The sequence below is a fragment of the Leopardus geoffroyi genome, chromosome B4 (genome assembly GCF_018350155.1).
Source record: "Leopardus geoffroyi isolate Oge1 chromosome B4, O.geoffroyi_Oge1_pat1.0, whole genome shotgun sequence".
Classification (NCBI taxonomy): domain Eukaryota; kingdom Metazoa; phylum Chordata; class Mammalia; order Carnivora; family Felidae; genus Leopardus; species Leopardus geoffroyi.
The window spans coordinates 60,345,563-60,365,561 of record NC_059341.1 but is presented as its reverse complement, the minus strand read 5'-3'; the positions used below and the strand labels follow the sequence as shown (position 1 = coordinate 60,365,561).

General features: G+C 39.1%; 1 protein-coding gene across 7 annotated transcripts in view; it reads left to right on the top strand.

Annotated features, from left to right (window-relative positions):
• The window catches only part of ITPR2 (inositol 1,4,5-trisphosphate receptor type 2), a 508,939-nt gene that overhangs the window by 186,660 nt on the left and 302,280 nt on the right, over positions 1-19,999 (top strand). For all 7 annotated transcript variants that reach the window (XR_006708628.1, XM_045463013.1, XM_045463012.1 and 4 more), the window contains 2 exons: positions 15,768-15,961; positions 19,766-19,895. Coding sequence is in view for 6 of the 7 variants with exons in the window: in XM_045463013.1 (XP_045318969.1) it covers positions 15,768-15,961; positions 19,766-19,895 (324 nt within the window). In the remaining variant the exon portion in view is untranslated. The remainder of the gene's footprint in view (positions 1-15,767; positions 15,962-19,765; positions 19,896-19,999) is intronic.

The window sequence follows — 19,999 nt, the reverse complement described above, 5'->3', positions numbered from 1 at the left end:
TAACTATGTGATATGTCTACTGTATACTGAGTTTCTACCATGTGCCAGGCCACAAGTTGGCAAAAGATTACTATAAAGGGATACTTTTATTTATATTCAACATTTAGCACACCTCTAGATCTTTTGCATACTTTTACTTTTAATCCATATTGGCCTCTAGCAATTAGGTATCATGATCACTATTTTGTCCAGGAAATAAGATTATAGAAGGGTAAATACTTTGCCTAAGATCATACAGCTTGTAGCTTACTGAGCCAAATTTTGAATTCAGGTTTCTTTTCTTCACTTCCTTAAAAATACCCTACAGCCCTACAGTTGATGTTCTTTCTGTTATTATTACACAACTTTCTATTTAGATGACTTCTTCATCTGCAGGGACTTCGTTTTCTACTTTTTCCAAGTTTCCCAAGAAAGTTTAGTACTAAACAGTAGATGTTTACTAAAGAGTTTCGATTTCACTTGAAGGGAAACATCAAGAAAACTTTTTAAAATCGATAATCATCCCATCATGAATGGTTGGCTTGTCTCTGAAACAAAGTTTTAATCACAAGTCTTAAAAGTTTTACCACTTAAATTTCTCTTGAAGCTCGATGTTCCTCTTCACTTCCTGCAATAAATTCTGACTGATCTCCCTGACTCCATTTTTGGGCCTTCTTCCCCCCCCTCCCCCAATCCAGTATGAGGATCCTTCTAAATCACATATTCTATCTTTTTTACTAGCTCTCATCATCTCTGGAGAGTAACTCAGTTCCTTAAGTTGGTGCCCAAAGGTCTTCACAATCTGCACCACACATCTCTAGCTCTGTCTCTTGCTGTTTCCCCAGTAATTCTAAACACTTTTATTCTCTTAGACACATTTCTACATCTCATATATACTTTCATAACTCACTTATCATTAGGATGGGTGTATGCAAGTGCCATGCCTTATATAAAATATGCATGCATTTGGAGGACAAAGGTTTTTAGAGATCTAAATATTCCAAATATATATTTGTGTCTTTCTTTTGTTCATTTCTGTAATTATTTTTTTAAGTCTTCTTTTCCTAGTAGACTTATAAAAGGCTCATGACTCTTAGATTTACTACTTGGATTATTCTATAATTATCATAATTCAGATTTATTGACTGAGAGAAGCAAGGTGGAGAGAAAAACTGTGAAAACAGATTCTATTTCTGGTTCTCTAAGCTTATTCGTACCGTGTATAATATATTATTATATACATACTAGGCTTTCAAAAATATCTATTGAGTGAAACACATTTGATGAATGCATGCAAATTACATGTTTTATATAAATATGTAAGTATTTGAATGTCAAAAATATTTGTTAGACCATGACATTCCAAATATATGATTGTTTTCTTTTATTACTTATGAACTTCTAGTTTGGCTTTTCAAACTTCCAGTGAATGAGAGAGAACATGACAAATGCCAGTTCATGTTAAAATACTTCCTGAGATTTTATTTTAGCAGTTTTAATGATTAATGTTATGCTTTTTCAGTGCCCTCTGATGCACCATCTTAATAGAGTAATATGATTGAAATATTCACTTGCTAACTGTATAAGTTAATAAATTTCAGAAGGACTTAATGGGTATGATGCATGCATAATTTACATAGTACAGCAAGTCACGAAGTACCTGTGTAACTTCCTTTTGGTTCTCAATCAGATGTTAGTCACATAAAGTTATAATACATAAAATTATTTTTGTTAAACTTCATAATTAATTGACTTAGTAGAGGCAGAAGACTCACATTCTGTGTTTGTCTGTGTTTCTGTGGGATTTGTCAGAAACAAAGGCATGATCTGTAGGTTTTCAGGGTTTTGGTTTCCTAAAGGTGTCAGCTAAAAAGTGACTCTGAAGGTCTCTGAAGTTACCTAGGAGTGATATGAATGACTCCTGGCACCCAGGATGACTACTAACATTACCATATTGAGTTAATAGGACAGAATCAATACCGAGGGATGCCCTCACAAATAACGAGAATGACTAAAGAGGACTACGTTGTCCACACCTCTTCTCTACTCCAACTATTTCCTCTAATTATAAATATAGTTTGAACCTCAGAGTCTGATGCCTCAGTGTCAATACACTGGCTTCCCCAGTTCTCTCAATATCTGCTGAAGAGAGTCCACCAGGGATCTACAATAAATTGCATTATTGGCACCCAAACATAAATTTATAGAATGTTTGCATATAAAAGGACTGTTGAAATCATCTAAACAATATATGAACTTGAAATCTTCATATAACGCCTATTACAAGTGGTCATCTAGGATCTCCTTGACCACCTGAGTGACCAAGATTTTGTTGCTGCAGAAGACAAGTCTTTCTTCTTTCCAAGAACTCCAGTTATTAGTTCTCGTACATTAGATTATCCTGAATATACCTCCCTCTGACTTCCAATAAGCAGTCCTTCTTTGTTACCTGGAGCCACATTGAAATTGAACATGGCTTCCACATGTCAGTTCTCTCCGTGTTTGAAAATGGCCAGGGTGTTTCCTGAGCATCTCCTCCTCTCTGTGTCATCACCTGCAGTTTCTTTAACTATTTCTCTTATGATTCAATTATCACTGGTCACTGGCCTGACCAGCGTAGAGGCAAGGACAGTTATTTTCTCATTCATTCTGAACACTTTACTTTTGTAATGCAGTCTAGGTGAAATGGGTATTTTGGGTAATAGTGACACAGAATAGATTCCCATGGAACTTGAACACAACTCAAGTTCGAATTTGTGCTCTGACACATCACATTTTTTTTCATCATATGCTTCAGTTGGCTTTATTTACATCTATGTACAGGGCATTTTATATTTTGATTTTAGCATATGTTTTCAACCTGTTGATGTAGTTTGGGGATTTGATGGAATCATTCACCATATTAGCTATCCTTTCTTGTTTCGTGCTACCTTTACATTTAAGAAACGTGCTATCTCTGACTTCAGCAATCACCAACAAAAATACTTACCTGGTCGAGGCAACAGTAGAGCGGCAAGGAACTAGAGACCCTTCTGTACTTCAACAATGATTAATTTACTCGTACTGTTTGGTTACAATCATTTAACTATAATCATACCTATTATTAAATGTACGTATCTATGGTGTGATGAATCAGAAGAGTGGTTGCTCTTGATGGTGGTGGGGGAATATAGAGGAGATGAACCAGAGAAAGGCACAAAGGAGCTTCTGGGGGTAATGGGAATGTTTGGTATCTGAATGACATGTGGCTTAGATAGGTGTATGCTCTTCTTCAGCAGAACTGCGGAAACCTTTCATTTAAGATCTGTGCATTTCATTGTCTTTAGATTGTATCTCACTTGTAAAACAGTGTGTAAATTCATTTATTGCTTGGATCACCAATTATTAACAATTAAAGTCAGTTTTGCAAATTAAAATCTTGAGGTTTGGAATATCAAAATGACTTTGTCAGTATTTGACAGTGATGAAATCCAAAGTAGGATGTAGAACTCAACCACTGTTTTGTATGAATTGCCTTTTAAATTCATCCTTTGAATAACACTTCTTTAGGGTGTGGGTGGGATGGGAAATAATTTTCTTTTGAGCAGTCGACTTGATATTCAAAAAAAGATGGATAATAACATTACTATATTTTGGGAACATATTTTCAATAGGTTTTGCTTTGCTCTAATTCTAAGGTCTTGGAAATCTGTAAATGGGTTATCAACATGCTATATTCAGTGAGTGTTTATTTAGAATGGAGAAAATTAGGTGTCATATTGTCTATTTTGTTCACTGAGTATTCTTTACATACCACTTCTCTGAAGGACTTCTCCTTTCCAAGGTGATATTGTGTGACAATCATGCCATAGTGTAAGAAATTATGAGCTATGATTATGTGATGGAACCACACGTTCATTAATAGAATGGTGGCCACGATAATAGAACATGATGCAAAGTAGAATGGCTGTTTTTCAGAGATATAACAAAAGTGCACAAATGTCCTCCACTTTTCATTATGAGCTAATATCTTACAATTATATGATACTTTTTATTCTTCGTGACTTTTTTGCACGTGTTATATAATCTTATTCTCACACGACTTGGAACATATTTTGTTAGGATTAAGATCGTGTACATAGGATGGTGAAATAATTTGAGAAAGATCACACTAAGCTGTCAGCAGCACAGAGCCCAACACGGGTCTCAAACTCACAAACCATGAGATCATGATCTGACAGACTCTCAACAGACCTAGCCACCCAGGTGCCGCACCCAGGCCCAGAGCCTGCTTGGGATTCTGTGTCTCCCTCTCTCTCTGCCCTTCCCCCACTTGTGCTCTCTCTCTCTCTCTCTCTCTTTCTCTCTCTCTCAAAAAAAATATTAAAAGAAATTTATAAAAACAATAAATACATTATGAACAAGAGGTATCCTTAAAATTAAATTGTGCAATAAAAATAAAATGCTTGAACTTAAGGAAGATGGCGGCGTAGGAGGACGCTGGGCTCACCGCGTGTCCTGCTGATCAATTAGATTCCACCTACACCTGCCTAAATAACCCAGAAAACCGCCAGAGGATTAGCAGAACGGAGTCGCCGGAGCCAAGCGCAGACGAGAGGCCCACGGAAGAGGGTAGGAAGGGCGGGCGGCAAGGCGGTGCGCGCTCCACGGACTGGCGGGAGGGAGCCGGGGCGGAGGGGCGGCTCGCCGGCCAAGCAGAGCCCCGGAGTCTGGCGGGCAAAAGCGGAGGGGCCTGACAGACTGTGTTCCGACAGCAAGCGCGACTTAGCGTCTGGGAGGTCATAAGTTAACAGCTCTGCTCGGAAAGCAGGAAGGCTGGAGGACAAAGGGAGGGAGAGCTGCTGAGCCCCCAGACAACAGAGCTCAGTTTGGTGGGGAACAAAGGCGCTCGCCAGCGCCATCTCCCCCGCCCATCCCCCAGCCAAAATCCCAAAGAGAACCAGTTCCTGCCAGGGAACTTCCTCGCTCTGCGCAAACACCCAACTCTGTGCTTCTGCAGAGGAGCCAAACCTCCGGCAGCGGATCTGACTCCCTCCCGCTGCCACAGGGCCCCTCCTGAAGTGGATTACCTAAGGAGAAGCGAGCTAAGCCTGCCCCTCCTGCCCCTGTGCACCTTGCCTACCCACCCCAGCTAATACGCCAGATCCCCAGCATCACAAGTCTGGCAGTGTGCAAGTAGCCCAGACGGGCCACGCCACCCCACAGTGAATCCCGCCCCTAGGAGAGGGGAAGAGAAGGCACACACCAGTTTGACTGTGGCCCCAGCAGTGGGCTGGGGGCAGACATCAGGTCGGACTGCGGCCCCGCCCACCAACTCCAGTTATACACCACAGCACAGGGGAAGTGCCCTGCAGGTCCTCACCACGCCAGGGACTATCCAAAATGACCAAGCGGAAGAATTCCCCTCAGAAGAATCTCCAGGAAATAACAACAGCTAATGAGCTGATCAAAAAGGATTTAAATAATATAACAGAAAGTGAATTTAAAATAATAGTCATAAAATTAATCGCCGGGCTTGAAAACAGTATACAGGACAGCAGAGAATCCCTTGCTACAGAGATCAAGGGACTAAGGAACAGTCACGAGGAGCTGAAAAACGCTTTAAATGAAATGCAAAACAAAATCGAAACCACCACAGCTCGGATTGAAGAGGCAGAGGAGAGAATAGGTGAACTAGAAGATAAAGTTATGGAAAAAGAGGAAGCTGAGAGAAAGAGAGATAAAAAAATCCAGGGGTATGAGGGGAAAATTAGAGAACTAAGTGATACACTAAAAAGAAATAATATACGCATAATTGGTATCCCAGAGGAGGAAGAGAGAGGGAAAGGTGCTGAAAGGGTACTTGAAGAAATAATAGCTGAGAACTTCCCTGAACTGGGGAAGGAAAAAGGCATTGAAATCCAAGAGGCACAGAGAACTCCCTCCAGACGGAACTTGAATCGATCTTCTGCACGACATATCATAGTGAAACTGGCAAAATACAAGGATAAAGAGAAAATTCTGAAAGCTGCAAGGGGTAAACGTGCCCTCACATATAAAGGGAGACCTATAAGACTCGTGACTGATCTCTCTTTTGAAACTTGGCAGGCCAGAAAGAATTGGCACGGGATTTTTAGTGTGCTAGACAGAAAAAATATGCAGCCGAGAATCCTTTATCCAGCAAGTCTGTCATTTAGAATAGAAGGAGAGATAAAGGTCTTCCCAAACAAACAAAAACTGAAGGAATTTGTCACCACTAAACCAGCCCTACAAGAGATCCTAAGGGGGACCCTGTGAGACAAAATACCAGAGACATCACTACAAGCATAAAACATACAGACATCACAATGACTCTAAACCCGTATCTTTCTATAATAACACTGAATGTAAATGGATTAAATGCGCCAACCAAAAGACATAGGGTATCAGAATGGATAAAAAAACAAGACCCATCTATTTGCTGTCTACAAGAGACTCATTTTAGACCTGAGGACACCTTTGGATTGAGAGTGAGGGGATGGAGAACTATTTATCATGCTACTGGAAGCCAAAAGAAAGCTGGAGTAGCCATACTTATATCAGACAAACTAGACTTTAAATTAAAGGCTGTAACAAGAGATGAAGAAGGACATTATATAATAGTTACAGGGTCTATCCATCAGGAAGAGCTAACAATTATAAATGTCTATGCGCCGAATACCGGAGCCCCCAAATATATAAAACAACTACTCATAAACATAAGCAACCTTATTGATAAGAATGTGGTAATTGCAGGGGACTTTAACACCCCACTTACAGAAATGGATAGATCATCTAGACACACGGTCAATAAAGAAACAAGGGCCCTGAATGAGACATTGGATCAGATGGACTTGACAGATATATTTAGAACTCTGCATCCCAAAGCAACAGAATAGACTTTCTTCTCGAGTGCACATGGAACATTCTCGAAGATAGATCATATACTGGGTCACAAAACAGCCCTTCATAAGTTTACCAGAATTGAAATTATACCATGCATACTTTCAGACCACAATGCTATGAAGCTTGAAATCAACCACAGAAAAAAGTCTGGAAAACCTCCAAGAGCATGGAGGTTAAAGAACACCCTACTAACGAATGAGTGGGTCAACCAGGCAATTAGAGAAGAAATTAAAAAATATATGGAAACAAACGAAAATGAAAATACAACAATCCAAATGCTTTGGGACGCGGCGAAGGCAGTCCTGAGAGGAAAATACATTGCAATCCAGGCCTATCTCAAGAAACAAGAAAAATCCCAAATACAAAATCTAACAGCACACCTAAAGGAAATAGAAGCAGAACAGCAAAGGCAGCCTAAATCCAGCAGAAGAAGAGAAATAATAAAGATCAGAGCAGAAATAAACAATATAGAGTCTAAAAAAACTGTAGAGCAGATCAACGAAACCAAGAGTTGGTTTTTTGAAAAAATAAACAAAATTGACAAACCTCTAGCAAGGCTTCTCAAAAAGAAAAGGGAGATGACCCAAATAGATAAAATCATGAATGAAAATGGAATTATTACAACCAATCCCTCAGAGATACAAACAATTATCAGGGAATACTATGAAAACTTATATGCCAACAAATTGGACAACCTGGAAGAATTGGACAAATTCCTGAACACCCACACTCTTCCAAAACTCAATCAGGAGGAAATAGAAAGCTTGAACAGACCCATAACCAGCGAAGAAATTGAATCGGTTATCAAAAATCTCCCAACAAATAAGAGTCCAGGACCAGATGGCTTCCCAGGGGAGTTCTACCAGACGTTTAAAGCAGAGATAATACCTATCCTTCTCAAGCTATTCCAAGAAATAGAAAGGGAAGGAAAACTTCCAGACTCATTCTATGAAGCCAGTATTACTTTGATTCCTAAACCAGACAGAGACCCAGTAAAAAAAGAGAACTACCGGCCAATATCCCTGATGAATATGGATGCAAAAATTCTCAATAAGATACTAGCAAATCGAATTCAACGGCATATAAAAAGAATTATTCACCATGATCAAGTGGGATTCATCCCTGGGATGCAGGGCTGGTTCAACATTCGCAAATCAATCAACGTGATACACCACATTAACAAAAAAAAAGAGAAGAACCATATGATCCTGTCAATCGATGCAGAAAAGGCCTTCGACAAAATCCAGCACCCTTTCTTAATAAAAACCCTTGAGAAAGTCGGGATAGAAGGAACATACTTAAAGATCATAAAAGCCATTTATGACAAGCCCACAGCTAGCATCATCCTCAATGGGGAAAAACTGAGAGATTTTTCCCTGAGATCAGGAACACGACAGGGATGCCCACTCTCACCGCTGTTGTGTAACATAGTGCTGGAAGTTCTAGCATCAGCAATCAGACAACAAAAGGAAATCAAAGGCATCAAAATTGGCAAAGATGAAGTCAAGCTTTCGCTTTTTGCAGATGACATGATATTATACATGGAAAATCCGATAGACTCCACCAAAAGTCTGCTAGAATTGATCCATGAATTCAGCAAAGTCGCAGGATACAAAATCAATGTACAGAAATCAGTTGCATTCTTATACACTAACAATGAAGCAACAGAAAGACAACTAAAGAAACTGATCCCATTCACAATTGCACCAAGAAGCATAAAATACCTAGGAATAAATCTAACCAAAGATGTAAAGGATCTGTATGCTGAAAACTATAGAAAGCTTATGAAGGAAATGGAAGAAGATTTAAAGAAATGGAAAGACATTCCCTGCTCATGGATTGGAAAAATAAATATTGTCAAAATGTCAATACTACCCAAAGCTATCTACACATTCAATGCAATCCCAATCAAAATTGCACCAGCATTCTTCTCGAAACTAGAACAAGCAATCCTAAAATTCATATGGAACCACAAAAGGCCCCGAATAGCCAAAGGAATTTTGAAGAAGAAGACCAAAGCAGGAGGCATCACAATCCCAGACTTTAGCCTCTACTACAAAGCTGTCATCATCAAGACAGCATGGTATTGGCAAAAAAACAGACACATAGACCAATGGAATAGAATAGAAACCCCAGAACTAGACCCACAAACGTATGGCCAACTCATCTTTGACAAAGCAGGAAAGAACATCCAATGGAAAAAAGACAGCCTCTTTAACAAATGGTGCTGGGAGAACTGGACAGCAACATGCAGAAGGTTGAAACTAGACCACTTCCTCACACCATTCACAAAAATAAACTCGAAATGGATAAAGGACCTGAATGTGAGACAGGAAACCATCAAAACCTTAGAGGAGAAAGCAGGAAAAGACCTCTCTGACCTCAGCCGTAGCAATCTCTTACTCGACACATCCCCAAAGGCAAGGGAATTAAAAGCAAAAGTGAATTACTGGGACCTTATGAAGATAAAAAGCTTCTGCACAGCAAAGGAAACAACCAACAAAACTAAAAGGCAACCAACGGAATGGGAAAAGATATTTGCAAATGACATATCGGACAAAGGGCTAGTATCCAGAATCTATAAAGAGCTCACCAAACTCCACACCCGAAAAACAAATAACCCAGTGAAGAAATGGGCAGAAAACATGAATAGACACTTCTCTAAAGAAGACATCCAGATGGCCAACAGGCACATGAAAAGATGTTCAGCGTCGCTCCTTATCAGGGAAATAAAAATCAAAACCACACTCAGGTATCACCTCACGCCAGTCAGAGTGGCCAAAATGAACAAATCAGGAGACTCTAGATGCTGGAGAGGATGTGGAGAAACGGGAACCCTCTTGCACTGTTGGTGGGAATGCAAATTGGTGCAGCCGCTCTGGAAAGCAGTGTGGAGGTTCCTCAGAAAATTAAAAATAGACCTACCCTATGACCCAGCAATAGCACTGCTAGGAATTTATCCAAGGGATGCAGGAGTACTGATGCATAGGGGCACTTGTACCCCAATGTTCATAGCAGCACTCTCAACAATAGCCAAATTATGGAAAGAGCCTAAATGTCCATCAATTGATGAATGGATAAAGAAATTGTGGTTTATATACACAATGGAATACTACGTGGCAATGAGAAAAAATGAAATATGGCCTTTTGTAGCAACGTGGATGGAACTGGAGAGTGTGATGCTAAGTGAAATAAGCCGTACAGAGAAAGACAGATACCATATGGTTTCACTCTTATGTGGATCCTGAGAAACTTGGCAGGAACCCATGGGGGAGGGGGAGGAAAAAAGAAAAAAAAGAGGTTAGAGTGGGAGAGAGCCAAAGCTTAAGAGACTGTTAAAAACTGAGAACAAACTGAGGGTTGATGGGGGGTGGGAGGGAGGGGAGGGTGGGTGATGGGTATTGAGGAGGGCACCTTTTGGGATGAGCACTGGGTGTTGTATGGAAACCAATTTGACAATAAATTTCATAAAAAAAAATAAATAAATAAATAAAAAATAAAAATAAAATGCTACAAGTAGTGCGTGGCTCATCATGTACAATAAAAACTCGTTGGATAAATTCACTTGAGGATAATGTGACCAAGTTTATTATATGATTGATAGTAATTCCACATATTTAGCACACAGTTTTAACTAGAATCTTTGCTTTCTGGGGGTGCCTGGCTGGCTCAGTCAGTAGAGCATGTAACTCTTAATCTCAGGGTGGTGCGTTCAAGCCCCATGTTGGGCATTGAGCCTACTTAAAAAAAACCCAACAATATTAAAAGAAGAATCTTTGCTTTCTGCATTTGGTACGTTTTCTGAGTTCTAGTATAAAATGTTTGGAAACTTGTAAGGTGATGGGCTATTAGCAAAGCATCATGGTATTGGGGAAAAAGCTGCATGTTGTTACTGGTTGACCTCTATCAGAAGCTTAACCACTTTCTGCTTGAGTAAAGTGGGATAGGTCCCCCAAGCCCCCACTCTACTAGGATATATTTGGCCCAACAAAGTACATGGGATGTTATTTGCCCTTGATAAGGGCAGATTTTATTATTTCCCTTATCTCACTGATATCTATTTTATTACTTCCTTTCTTTTTAATGGAAAAGTTTTTAAGTAACATGAAATTATATGTACTTTTTGAAAAAATTTAGAAAATTTAGGAAAGTATAAAGGAAAGCAAGCAAAAACTTACCTTAATGAAAGATGGGCTATTTCTAATGAAATAAGATCCAATTTTTAAAGTAAAAATGTCAATCTCATTTTTAATAACTCATTTATCAAATCTTTTTTTCTTTTATTAATGCATTAATCTAGCAAACAGTGATTGAATGACTGCTGTGTGTCAGGTACTATTCCAGGAGTGGGAGATAGAGCAGTAAACTAGGCAGAATCTTTGTTTTCATGGAGCTTATGTTTTTCTGAGGGGAGTATACAATAAACACATAAACAAATATAAAATATGATGTGAGATGGTGATAATGCCCCATGACTGAAATGTAAAGCAGGTACGTGGGTTCAGAATGATGGCAGTCCTTTTTCAGAGAGAGAGTGGCCAGAAGTCTATCTGAGGATGTGACGTTGTACCTGAAGTCATAAAGGTGTGAGAAAGCAAGTTAAGTGAGCATCCGGTTAAGGGAACTCTAAGCGCAGGAACAGTAAATTCCCACCAGGTCCAGCACAAAGCCTAAAAACCTGACAGAGACTGGATATCTAGCTCTCTACAATACCATGATCTAACTTTGATATCATGGTACCCATTATTCTGCTTGTATCCCTAGCTTAATTAAGGCTTTATTCTTATGTTAATCTTTTTGGGGTTTTTTTTGCATGTGTAAAAGTCCTTTTATAACCAAACCCTCAACCACTGGGAGGAAGCACTGCTCCAGAGAATGTTCAAAATAGAAAGTTGCTCCAATTCTAAAGTGTGGGCGTCTAGCAGCAAGTAGAGGTTTATAAGAGGCTGCTGAGCAGGGAGGGAAGATTTCCTGAGTCATGTCTTTATGGTTTAATATCATTCTGTTTCAAATGAATTATGATAACAGCAGATGCATTTTTTCAAATTCAACTATGAAAGTATGTTTCAGGGAAGTAAGGATGGTTTTTTGGGTTATCCATATTTTTGGCTTTTATTATAAAATGCTGAGCTGACTTTAGTAGTCACAGAGCAATTAAATTGCCGTGAAAATTATTCCCAGACTCTTCTAATCAAATATTTCATTTATCTCTTATAAATGCTGAGAAGATCCCAGAAATGCCTTTTTGAAATCTAAACAAATTCAAATTACTGTTTCTAGTCTTATGTATCTAAAAGAGAATAGTATTTCTAATAGTAAAAGATAATAAATAAAGATGGTTTTAAATAAAATACCAATAGGTATAAAGTTAATTTCAACCAAGTTATACTTTCTAGAAAATCACATAACTCTCAATGATTGTTGAGCTCAGTAGTGCTCACAAGCAGTAACATGACTTCTGAATAGGTAAAATTAAATCATGGTCAGCACAGCTTTAGTGTTGTGTAGGTTTCATATTGCGTTTTATTTCTCTGGAATTGGTAATGGAAACTTGACTCGTTAGAACAATCAGAAAAACAAAGAAACAAACAGTGTGTTCTCAGTCCACCCCCAGTCACCATTTGCATTATGCATTTAGCATACCTGTCTTACTTTCAAGTTTTTCTCTTGAGGGAATTAGGATTAGTAAAACTATCCGTACAATCATAAAATAAAAGAACCTGAAAAATCCATCTGCTTGCCTTCCTTCCTTTTCTTTCTTTCTTTCTTTCTTTCTTTCTTTTCTTTCTTTCTTTCTTTCTTTCTTTCTTTCTCTCTTTCTCTTTCTTTCTTTCTTTCTTTCTTTCTTTCTTTCTTTCTAATGTTTATTTATTTATTTCAAGAGAGAGCACACACAGTTTAGGGGCAGAGAGAGATGGAGAGACAGAATCCCAAGCAAGTTCCATGATGTCAGTGCAGAGCCCCACACAGGGCTCCATCTCATGACCATGACATCATGACCTGAACCTAAATCAAGAGTCTGACACTGCACCACCCAGGCCTCCTCATCTGCTTTTATTTCTAAGCAACTCCTTCTTTCTTCTTTTTGCTTAACAAACATGAAACCCATTTTTTCAAACCATCTCAACACCCTTTACACATAAGTCTAAATTCTGGCTGCTGGGTTAAAATGAAAGACATAGAAAAGCTGGACTTTTAGGGGTTAGTTTGTCCACAGGATTTATATGATAATAAAGTAGCTTTTCCACTGAAAACTTCTTAGTAGTATTAACTAATTATAGTTGAGAAGAGAAATGGTAACATTTCTTCTTTGGCAGCATTGAAAACTGATGGCCTGTGACTTATCTCAATAGTCTAGAATCAGAAATTTGTCTGTGGAAAAATGGATACTTGGGAGCCTTGCACATCTGTGATTTATGTGGCATTTGACTATAGTTTTCCAAGCTGTGATAGTTCACAATTTAAGCACTTCTCATCACCACCAAGCAACTCCAGAAAATATAGCATCTTTTAATTTGAGACCTCTCAGTTGGCCATACATGGAGATGTCAGGAGAGTTTTGTGTGACCATGTGCCACAGGCATCTAAGGATATGGTAGAACCGGAATGAACCCGTCCATGTCACTGACAACATGTGTTATGTATTATTATGGTTCTGGTCTCTAGATTTTAATTTCTTGGTGACAGGATCTATATTTGGGGAAAAAGAATTGTCTGGGCTAACTTTCTGTGTAATAATCGTTTGGAATAAATGATTATTTTCCATGCAAATCTAAATAAGATGCAGAGACTGTGGGTGCCAAGGATTTCTGTGTGAATCAGGGGGTAGGAATAACAAAGGAGGCTGTTCTGTGTTAGTGGTAAGAAAGCATCTCTTGGAGGCTAACACATATACATACTCGAATCAAGATTCAGGTAAATGTACTGGTTAAATGGTGGTCACCTGAAACCATTGCCAACAATCAGATGTGCAACCCTGCAGTCCACGTGGCAAACATGGGGGGCGGGGGTTGGAAGAAGTCAACTGCTCTGATTGCTTGAGAACCGCAGACAATGCAGCAATCTTCTCCTCGAAGTTGTTCTCGTAGAAAATAGGCCTCTTTCAAATCCGTGGTCTCAATCTTGTCCAAACCTGGAAGTTACCTTTCACATATATTTTTTCTTGTTGCCTGCCTGCTTTTTGGTTTATGCAAACAGCAGTCAAAGAAAAGGTTATAGACTCTCAGAATGAAAACCAAACTTAACTTCTGCCTGGAAAATGCCACTCAAGAAAAAAAAATGTTACTTATTTGCCACCTCACAAGTGTACTATTTGAGCACTACCCTTTACTATATGTATTTTTTTCATATATGGATAAGATAATAAGTTTTAAAAGGGATTTCACTTTTCACAGTGATTACTAGTGGCTTGATGATAATTGCGGGTTGGTCTGCACAAGACCATCAAGAGTTTTTGGGGGTCATCCTTTAAATATTTTCCTTTTCTTTATTGGTTTGCCTTCCAATCATGTAGATATTCCAACAGATTATACTCTTCAATTAGAGCTGAGAGTTTTATCTCATCCCATCTTATTTCCATTTCCCTTTCTCCTGGTGTACGTGTGTGTGTGTGTGTGTGTGTGTGTGTGTGTGTGTGTGTGTGTATGTGTGTGTATTTATTTATTCCCTGGTATATACCCTGAGACTCTTAGGGAAAGGAAAATTATTTGCTAGATTCTTAGGCCTTTGCCTGAGGCAAAGTTCCATGAACATACACGAAGTAAAGACCACTGTTTTGAAAGAAAAGTAGACAATTGTTCTTTTGAATCCTTCCTGCCTGTTGTAGGAACTGAGAAGTGAGAAACAGCAGTCAGGCTGGAGAAAATAAATGGGAGCAGTGTCAGGAGGTTGCTTTGGTACAGCTGCTCATGCTCAGTGAAGGAATGAGTGTACATGCAATTTTACTGGAGGACAAATGAATGAGAAGTCAAACACAGAAGATGTAGAAAGAGGGTGATGCCTTTTTGAAAATGATAATTTAGAAGAAAATTTTAATGCTTATTTATTTTTGAGAGAGAGAGAGAGAGACAGAGTGTGAGCAGTGGGAGGGGCAGAGAGAGGGAGACACAGAATCTGAAGCAGGCTCCAGACTCTGAGCTGTCAGCACAGAGCCTGACACGGGGCTTGAACCCACAGACTGTGAGATCATGACCTGAGCCAAAGTCGGACACTTAACTGACTGAGCCACCCAGATGTCCCGAAAATGATCATGTTTGTCACTAAATTGTTTTTGTGATTACCTCAAACATAATTGCTTTTTGTGGATTTTGAATAATGATTTTTTTATTCAAATGGGATGAAGGAATGGGAAGTGTATCGGCAAATACATGCTTCTTCCCCAGATGAAACTGTCTTTTTCTTAAAATGAGGTTATAACAATCCTCCTCACAAGCATTATGAAAGCAAAGCTATGAAGTCCTTGGTTTGAGGGTAGGATTAGGATGCTAGTCACCACTTACATGTTTTCATGTAACTCATTTATCGTAGGGTTCTTTCACATTATTATAAAAGTTAGAGCTTATTGGTGTGACAGTTGAGAGGACTTACTGTGTCCTAGAAGGACCTACCTTGGATGTCATCAGAGCTACCACAACTCATCCTTGGTACCTCATTTGAAAGCATTTTCTGAGAAAAGTAAACTTTCATTTTTAAAATCTGTCAGTTTGAAATGCGTCTGTCAGGACCTTCCCTATGTCTGTAAGGAAAGAGCCAGAACAGTGTTGATGCTATTCTTTCTTATCTCATTACTTTTCCTGTCATGTTTTCAGTCTGGTTTTGACCAACTGATATTACATCTGTTTCCCCAGGTGTTGTGTGTATTGACTTAAGGGCTTTTCTTTTGCTAGGAAACAATGTCATGAGAACCATCCATGGGGTGGGAGAGATGATGACCCAAATGGTACTCAGTAGAGGCTCTATCTTCCCCATGAGTGTGCCTGATGTTCAGCCCAGCATCCACCCCAGCAAGCAAGGAAGCCCTGTAGAGCCTGAGGACGTGACCGTGATGGACACCAAACTGAAGATTATTGAGATTTTACAGGTATGCTGCATAATGGAAGCAAAGTGACAAATACCTAATTGAGCTTCTCGGTTTAACTTTCTTACAGACTTTGTTCCACATCACTGTGGAAATATTCTGAAATGCTATTGATCTAATTTATTTCTTTTAAGTTAATGACACTATTTAACATATTAATTACATTTGTTCATTTCCATTAAATGTATTAATGGTGATATCTAACAATTGTGGAGTGCTTTGAGGTTGACAAAACCTCTTTCATATGCATTTTCTCATTTAGTATTGACCCTGATTTCATTTCACCTTCATTTAAGGATTTCAGAGCAGGCAAACTTGAGATTGAATTCTAACTCTATTTCTATTTTTAATTGAATTGGATATGTAATTCTGGGTATCCAGGCTTATCACTGTAGCAAGAAACTGAAATAAAATTTTATTTATTATTAGCAAAATGTTAATAATTGGTTTTTGTATTTTATATAAGTGACTATCTTTGTGCTTTTGAGGCTAGGAATAATATATATATTTAAAATTAACATAGTCTAATACCTAGCTCTGTGAATTTAAAGGAGATAAATTATTATTTTATTCCCCCTGGTTTAGTGAATAAATTCCCTATTACTGTAGCTGTGAATTCTTATATATTTTTTTAAGTTTGGAAAGTAGTTTTATGATACTTTAATTATAGCATTTATTCCAGATTTGGAGAATGGAGCCTGGAGTTTTCAAGGGTCTATTAAGATTCTGGATACAATTTAGTAGCTCTTTCATCATAATTTAATGTAGACTGAACTACCAGAAGTGGGTTAGTAGTCCTGGAAGGGTCTGTACATTTTTATTTAAAGTAATTAGATTTATAATCATAAAGGGTTTCACATTTCCTCCAGGAATTCCAAAGGCTGAATCCTGAGAAATATTGGCAGGCCTCCCAACCCTGTGTTCATGACCCTGAAAAATCACTTAGTTCTCCTCTTCTTAAACTGAGAAAGGTAGTGATCACCTGACCTGCGGATCTAATGGGCCCATAGCTTAACATCATCCTACTCACTGGACAACCTGTAAAATATGTGACCTCATTTTAGCCCCAGTTACAGAAGATCAGCGTTTGAAAAACATTCTCTAACAGCTCAAAAATGATGAGATGGAGATACTACTGCGGTGGGACAGATTAGGGCTGACCTTTCTTTGCTGCCTCTTTCGGGCTTTTAATGTATTTCTTGTTGAAACTCTTTCCTCACTCTGATTTTTGTGTTCCGTGTCTGGGTCTGCTTCACTCTGTCTGCGTTCCTATGTGCTGCTCTTGAATACGTTTCTTTCTTAGAACACCTCTTCAAGAATTTCTTTGTAGCTACATTCCTTCCGCAAGTCTCCTGCTTCCTGCCAGCTCTTCCTCCTCACAGGGTCTTCCTTTCTTTTCCCCCATATTTTATGTATCTCTCTTTTTATTTCTCTCTCTCATTCTCTCTCTCTTTGGCCCTCTCTCAACTATCTTTCTCTGCATTTGTTTTTATTCTTCCCTTTGCCCCTTTCCTACCTTCCATTTATGTTTCACAATTAAATATATTGGAAGATGAAAGTTTTTATTTTGGTTCTATCTATAAATAAAAATCTAGGGGTGCTGGGATGGCTCAGTGGGTTAAGCGTCCAACTCTTGGTTTTGGCTCAGGTCACTATCTCATGCTTCGTGATTTCGAGCACTGCGTCGGGCTCCGTGTTTACACTGCAGAGCCTGTTTGGGATTCTCTGTCTCACACTCTCTCTGCTCCTCTCCTGCTCACTCCCTTTCTCTCTCTTTCAAAATAAATAAACATTTAAAAAAATAAAATACAAGTCTATGAGCACTAATCTTCAACGAAAATGTAATAAGTGTTTCACCAATTAGTGTCTTATTAATTTGTTCTTTACGTAGTTTTTTTTTTTTAAACCCTTCCTTTCAAGCACCTGAAATCAGTTTCTGTCCCCACCCTTCTGCTCAAGGCTACCAAATCCAATGGCCCCCTCTCAGCCTGTTTTCCCACAATCTGTCCCCTGTTTTGAAATCCCCTTAACTAGAATTCATTCAACCTGTATGTATTATAGCACTCACCACATGCTCGTAAAAGAGACTCTTAGGTGTTTGTTACTCTTCTATGTTATATGCTCTTCAAAGGCAGGTCTTATATCCTTGGCAACTTTTTTGTACCCTCAGGTACCTTTCTTAGTACCTGGCTTAGCAAATGTTTATTGACATGAAGCATGTTTGTTGCCCATAAGGAGCATAGACGGCTAGCAGAGGAGAGAGAGAGACAGAGACAGAGAGACAGAGAATAAATAATAGATGTATTAGGTAGCCAAGAGACAGATAGGTGTAAATAATGGGTTGGGTGAGCAAAAAAGAGAACAGTTGGTTTGGATTGGGGAACCAGGGAAAGCTTCTTTAGAAAAGGGATTTAAACTGGATCTTGGAGGGTATCTCAAAGGCTAGTTGTTCTGGGTGGAAGAGAATTTTCAAGGTAAAGTGGACACTGAACAAATGTGAGAAGGCAAGAAAGAAATATCCAGTGCTATTGGAACAGAGCAGTGTGAGAGGGAGAATGCAAGAAGGGAGGGGGGAAGGACCAGGGAGGGAGGGGTGTGATACAGGAGTCACAGAAATGGTAGGAGATCAGGTCAGATGGTACCATACATGTCCATTATTGTTTACTGTCCAAACGAGGCTCTTTTGAGAGTGTAGGGGGCACTAATAGTAATTTTACTGCAACAAAAGCTTAAACTAGGCTTATTTCAGGCAAGCTGGGCTGGAAGGGAACCTCGTATTAAACCACTTCTTTATTGTTTCCCTTCTCCACTCAGAAATCTGTAGCACATACTTTTTCTTTCTCTGATCTCCACTGAAGTCTGTGCAGCCTGATTTAGTTCTTGACACTTTTTTAACGTTTTTATTTATTTTTGAGAGACAGAGAAAGACAGAGCATGAGCAGGGGAGGGGCAGAGAAGGAGACATAGAATCTGAAGCAGGCTCCAGGCTCTGAGCTGTCAGCACAGAGCCCGACACAGAGCTTGAATTCACGCACTGTGAAATCATGACCTGAGCCGAAGTTGGATGCTTAACCGACTGAGCCATCCAGGTGCCCCTCGATAATTTTATAATTATGTTAACCATGCTATATTTTGTTTTCCCAATTCAGGCACAGGCTTCTTGAGAGCAGGGGTTTCAAGTGTTTGCATTCTTTGTAGTACCCAGCACAGGCAGGAACCTTATTGTCTTATTCCCTTAGTGTCTCTCAACGTGTTAGTTAAGGAGGCAAGGTCAACAACACAATCCAAGGGAAAGCAAGCACCAATGAAGCTAATCCATGGTATATTTGGATGCTGCTTCCTCAGCTGTCCTTTTGTAGCCTAGATCCCAAACTGATTGTGGTAGAGCCAGAATCCACACTATAGTACCTGGAAGTTTAGCCTCTCTGTGCATGAATGAAAATCACAGCACCAGCAGTCTCCTCCCAGAGCCAATGTTACCTCCGCAAAATGCTCAGTGAAATAGTCATCATTGCCTCTTCATCCAGACTCATTGGATACCTTGGTCTGGAATATTCAGAGTGATCATGGGGGAATCGTTTTCTTTTTCCTAAAAAACTGCTTTGGGATTTTACTGACATTGGCTAATGGAAATGCATCACTCTTGTTAGCTTTATGGCTAATGAGCATGTATGCAACTGGAGTGTTAAGAGCTGAGATTTGTACTTAGTTCGTGTGAAATGTTAATAGTTACGTTGTTCTTGGTGTAATGAACTGTCGTTTTAAACATGATGCTAATAAAATTATGTTTTTAATGCTCTTTTGTAGTTTATCCTGAGCGTCAGACTGGATTATAGGATCTCATATATGCTGTCAATATATAAGAAGGAATTTGGAGAGAACAATGAAAATGCTGAAGCATCTGCCAGTGGCTCTCCAGATACATTACTACCATCAGGTACCTCCTTTGTGACAATATTTACCCCGTAGCGTTCATATTTTAAGACATAGTAATATTTCTAGGAGACACAAATGCAGAAACCATATCCACCAATGACATGA